The sequence below is a fragment of the Poecilia latipinna genome, unplaced genomic scaffold, assembly GCF_001443285.1.
Source record: "Poecilia latipinna isolate Pla-1442-1.1 unplaced genomic scaffold, P_latipinna-1.0 Scaffold466, whole genome shotgun sequence".
Taxonomy (NCBI): domain Eukaryota; kingdom Metazoa; phylum Chordata; class Actinopteri; order Cyprinodontiformes; family Poeciliidae; genus Poecilia; species Poecilia latipinna.
The window spans coordinates 235,541-240,652 of NW_015113082.1; the positions used below are offsets into that span (position 1 = coordinate 235,541).

Here is a 5,112-nt window from a genome sequence, read left to right on the forward strand (position 1 = left end):
AGATGTGATAGACTGATTTTACTGAAGGTTGTTTATTGTTCTGTCACTGTTTTTATTTTACTTCTACAGGTGTGAAGTGTGAGCAGCTGACACAGCCAGCCTCTGTGACTCTGCAGCCAGGTCAACGTCTGACCATCAGCTGTCAGGTCTCTTATGATCTGGGCAGCTACTACACAGCTTGGATCAGACAGCCTGCTGGGAAAGGACTGGAGTGGATCGGGATGAAATATACTGGAAACTCACTCTACAAAGATTCACTGAAGAACAAGTTCAGTATCGACTTAGACACTTCCAGTAAAACAGTGACTCTGAACGGACAGAATATGCAGCCTGGAGACTCTGCTGTGTATTACTGTGCCAGAGACTCACAGTGACACAAACAAGCAGCAGAGCTGTACAAAAACCTCACAGCCTGAACTTGAAAAACACACCAGAGGTGGAGCTCATAGACCACTGAAGATTTTAAATTTATTCAGAGCAAAACCTCCCAAAGTAGTCACAGCATTTATCACCTTTTACATTTTTGCAAATAATGTGGAGCTTTTATGAGTATTCATAACATTACAACCATCTGCAATTAATGACCTGTTAAAATTGTCAATACATATTTGTTTCATCCATAACAAACACAAATTGTGTGATCTTACATAGGGCAGATTATTTATTTGTCTCACTTTTAACTTTAATTAGTCTGATTCTTTTCTTCATGTAGTTTGGAAAACAAGGTGAGAGAAAGGTGAGTGATACATAAAAGCCAGAAGTAAAGCATCACCTGGTAGAAGTCCTCAGAGAATCAAACCTCAGCAAAATTACATCCTTGGAAAAATAATCGGCAAGAGATTCAGGATTAAATAAATTGTGATAATAGGAATGGTGTCTCTACATGGTGGAAATCAGGGAATAAACTCTTGTTCTGATCATGTCATTTTGTGAACCCTATATGTCAAGCTGACACATCGGCACTGCATTTGTTTTTATGTTCAGCACAGACAGAAGAAACTTCATCTTTTGTTTTTTGGGGGGAATTTTACAATTAAACGCTTGTCAGTGGTTGTATTCTAAGTTAAGTCTGGTGAATATAAATGGACATCATGATCAGATGAATTAATCTTTTGCTAATAAATGATACATTTGGATCAGAATAAATTTCAATCTGATCAATGAATTTCGTGGATGTAAACATAGCTACTGACGATTATTCCTCATTCAAATTTTAATGTAACGTTTTCACCCAACAGGTATGAACTGTTAACAACAGACAAGGCCAACCTCTGTTATCCATCTATAAGAGAAATTAATTTAAGAATAAGTAATGTGTATTTTCCTTGAAAGACAAGCTGATGTTAATATTTTAATATTTTATTTTATAACTACGTAAAATCCAGGAATAACTTTGTCAAATGCTGTAATGAACAGATATATTTCCCCGCAAAGTTTGGTCAAAACTATGCATTACACAAATCAAACCCATTTAAAGACGTCATGCTGTCAGCAGCAGAAGAAGAGAAACTCTTATGAGATAAACTTCAACATGTTCTCTGCAGCTCTGCAGCTGCTGGATCGTTTAAGTCTCCCTGAGTCAGATGTTTACAGCAGGATCACAAAAACATACTAATAACCATTTAAATAGTAAACCTACATCTAATATTGTCCTCCATAGATATGAAGCATGAACTGCTGACAAAACCAGCCTCTTTGTGAAAAAAGAACCACAATATTTAGTGTTCATAATCAGACAAAGGAAACTGATATAAGGTGTAACTTCACTTCTCAGAATGAGTCAGAATGAGTTAAACACAAAAAATAAAATATTGTTTCTGTTAATGATATGGTGACAATTAATTTTGAAAGAGCAGGCAAATGCTTCATGTAGCTAACATGTCTGAAAAAACTCCCCACACTGACTCTTTGTCATTATGCAAATTTCGTGCTCTGGTTAAAGGATTTGATGCTGGCAGCTGCAGCACATTTGAAACTCCATCAGATCACCAACATGTTCTCTGTCACTTTGCTGCTGCTGCTGGCTGCTGGAGCCTGTGAGTCTCATTGAGACCAAAACCATATGAAAGCACTGAATTTATTCTCACTGCCACCTTAATGTTTAATTTTTTTCATTCCCAGGTGTGAAGTGTCAGAAGCTGACACAACCAGCCTCTGTGACTGTGCAGCCAGGTCAACGTCTGACCATCAGCTGTCAGGTCTCTTATGATCTGGGCAGCTACTACACAGCTTGGATCAGACAGCCTGCTGGAAAAGGACTGGAGTGGATCGGGATGAAATATACTGGAAACTCACTCTACAAAGATTCACTGAAGAACAAGTTTAGTATTGATTTAGACACTTCCAGTAAAACAGTGACTCTGAACGGACAGAATATGCAGCCGGATGATTCTGCTGTATATTACTGTGCCAGATACGACCACAGTGACACAAACCAGCAGCAGAGTCGTACAAAAACCTCTCACAGCCTGAACTTGAAAAACACACCAGAGGAGGAGCTCAGAGACCACTGAAGATTTGAAATCTGATCAGTGCAAAAAAATTCCTAAAGCAATTACAGTATGCATCAACTTTAATGAATTTTGCAAATATTTCGTAAAACTTTTATGAACATTCATAATTTTACAACCATGAAGATTTCATATTTTCATCTGCAATTAATGAGTTGTGAAAATACTGCATACATATCCTAACAGTTTTTTCTTGAAATTATGACGCTTTAATTACTTAAAATTTTGCAAAAGCCGGAAATAAAGCATTACCCAATAGAAATGGCAGACTTCAGTGAATTGAACCTCAGCCAACTTTTATCCTTGGAAAATAATCTGCAAGGAATTTAAGAATTTAAGAATAAGTAATGTGTATTATCCTTGAAAGACAAGCTGATGTTATTCTTTTAATATTTTCTGTTAAAACGACATAAAATCCAGGTAAAATTTTACCAAATGTTGCTGTAACGAACAGATAGATCCCAGCAAAGTTTGGCCAAATCGAACAAACTGCCTCTTTTAAAGACGTCATGCTGTCAGGAGTAGAAGAAAATAAACTCTTATGAGATGAACTTCAACTTGTTGTCTGTAGCTCTGCTGTTGCTGGATCTTGTACGTCTCCCTGAGTCAGATATTTACAGCAGGATCACAAAACCATTTAAATAGTAAACCAAAATTTAATATTGTCTTGTGAAGCATGAACAGCTGACAAAACCAGCCTCCTCTCTGTGAAAAAAGAACCACAATATCTAGGGTTCATAATCAGACAAAGGAAACTGATATAATGTTTAACTTCACTTCTCTTAGAAGAAAATCAGTGTTACTAGTTCAGACACACTGGTTCTGTATCCTGGTGAAACAAAATGGATAAAGTTCCCCTCAATATGTAGCAGACGTACTGATTGGCTTGTACATTATTATGCAAATTAAACACATAGACATTAATTAGTGCTGCCGACTGCAGAAGAAGAGAAACTCCCATCAGATCATCTTTGACACCAACATGTTCTCTGTAGCTCTGCTGCTGCTGCTGGCTGCTGGATGCTGTGAGTCTCACTGAAAAAGAAACATTTACAGCTNGATCACACTGAATAAAAGTGGTTCAATTTTTTATGTTTTTTTTCTCTCTAGGTGTGAAGTGTGAGCAGCTGACACAGCCAGGCTCTGTGACTGTGCAGCCAGGACAACGTCTGACCATCAGCTGTCAGGTCTCTTATTCTCTGGGCTACTACACAGCTTGGATCAGACAGCCTGCTGGGAAAGGACTGGAGTGGATCGGGATGAAAAATACTGGAGCTTCATACTACAAAGATTCACTGAAGAACAAGTTTAGTATTGATTTAGACACTTCCAGTAAAACAGTGACTCTGAATGGACAGAATATGCAGCCTGGAGACTCTGCTGTGTATTACTGTGCCAGACGGGACACAGTGACACAAACAAGCAGCAGAGCCGTACAAAAACTCCTCACGACCTGAACACCTGCTCTACAACTATTGACCAGAGGAGGCGCTTTTAGACAATTAAATGAATATATTTAAAAGGAAATGTTTTACACAGCTTTGGAAAATGTTTAAAACAAATAGCTACCAGGTAGATTCTGCAATTATTTGACCTTGTATACACTGATTTTTCAACATGGTCTTTTTTTTGTAATGCTATAGGCCAGTGGTTCCCAAGGTTGGTCCTTGAGGGCTGGCAACCTGCATGTTTCAGTTCTCTCCCTGGTTTAGCGCACCTGGATCAAATGCTGAAAAGGTCGTTACTACCACTAGGGAGAGAACTAAAACATGCAGGATGCTGGCCACTGCTATAGGCCCTTCGTATTACTTTGTGACAAAACTATTTATTTCTTGTGTCACAGAATGTTATGTAATTATGAAAACTGCATACTGACTTTAACACTGAAATTAGATTGTTGAGTGGCTTATATACATTTTACCCTTAAATTATGACATTTAAATACATCCGGTGAATAAATTTTTTAACATAATATGCCCTACCTTTGCTCCACAGCTGTAAGTCAAGAACTAACAAAAACGTGTCATGCCAAACAGAAGATGAACAAATCAAAATAAACAACCATTAATAACAAAAAACACACACCACTCAACTAAGAAGGCAATTAATGAAAGGTTTAGGACTCTCTTCAAATGGCTGACACTTGAGACTCACATAATTCAACACACAACAAACTAAAATAAAAAGTTTTAATTTAACATATATATGAAAAACAGCAAATAAATCAATTAAAGCGAACAAACCACATGTAAACAGATATTATTTCCTGATTAGCTACCATATGGTGGACAGGAAAGACATTCACATAAAATACTTAAAAGTTGACTTTATTAGTGATCGAGGTTCTCCTGATTAAAACGTTTAGCATTTCACAGTTCAAAAGCTATTGCAAAAAGTTTGAGATATAGAACAATGCACAAGGAAATTGGGTCAGAAAAACTTAAATGTTTGAGCAAACAAAAGTTTGATTATGGTCCCTTATAATGTAAGAAGAAATGTCACCACAAAACTACAAATGTGAAGCACAATTAACAACAAAAAAAACTAAATAAAAATAAAAAACAAACAATTAAGCAATGCAAGTAAGCAGTGTTGTGTTCAA

The 5,112-nt window shown here is 37.0% G+C and overlaps 3 gene segments (V, D, J or C); all 3 read left to right on the plus strand.

Moving 5' to 3' along the window:
- The window catches only part of LOC106951646 (Ig heavy chain V region 5A-like), a 3,028-nt gene extending 2,646 nt beyond the window's left edge, over positions 1–382 (plus strand). The window contains 1 exon segment of the V gene segment in view: positions 70–382. Coding sequence covers positions 70–374 — 305 coding nt within the window.
- A 1,611-nt stretch (positions 383–1,993) lies between these two features.
- Positions 1,994–2,513, plus strand: LOC106951606 (Ig heavy chain V region 5A-like). The segment is given in 2 exon segments: positions 1,994–2,036; positions 2,122–2,513. Coding segments are annotated over 2 exon segments (435 nt in total).
- Positions 2,514–3,492: 979 nt separating this feature from the next.
- LOC106951607 (Ig heavy chain V region 5A-like) lies at positions 3,493–3,967 on the plus strand. The segment is given in 2 exon segments: positions 3,493–3,535; positions 3,621–3,967. Coding segments are annotated over 2 exon segments (390 nt in total).
- The last annotated feature ends 1,145 nt before the right edge of the window (positions 3,968–5,112 follow it).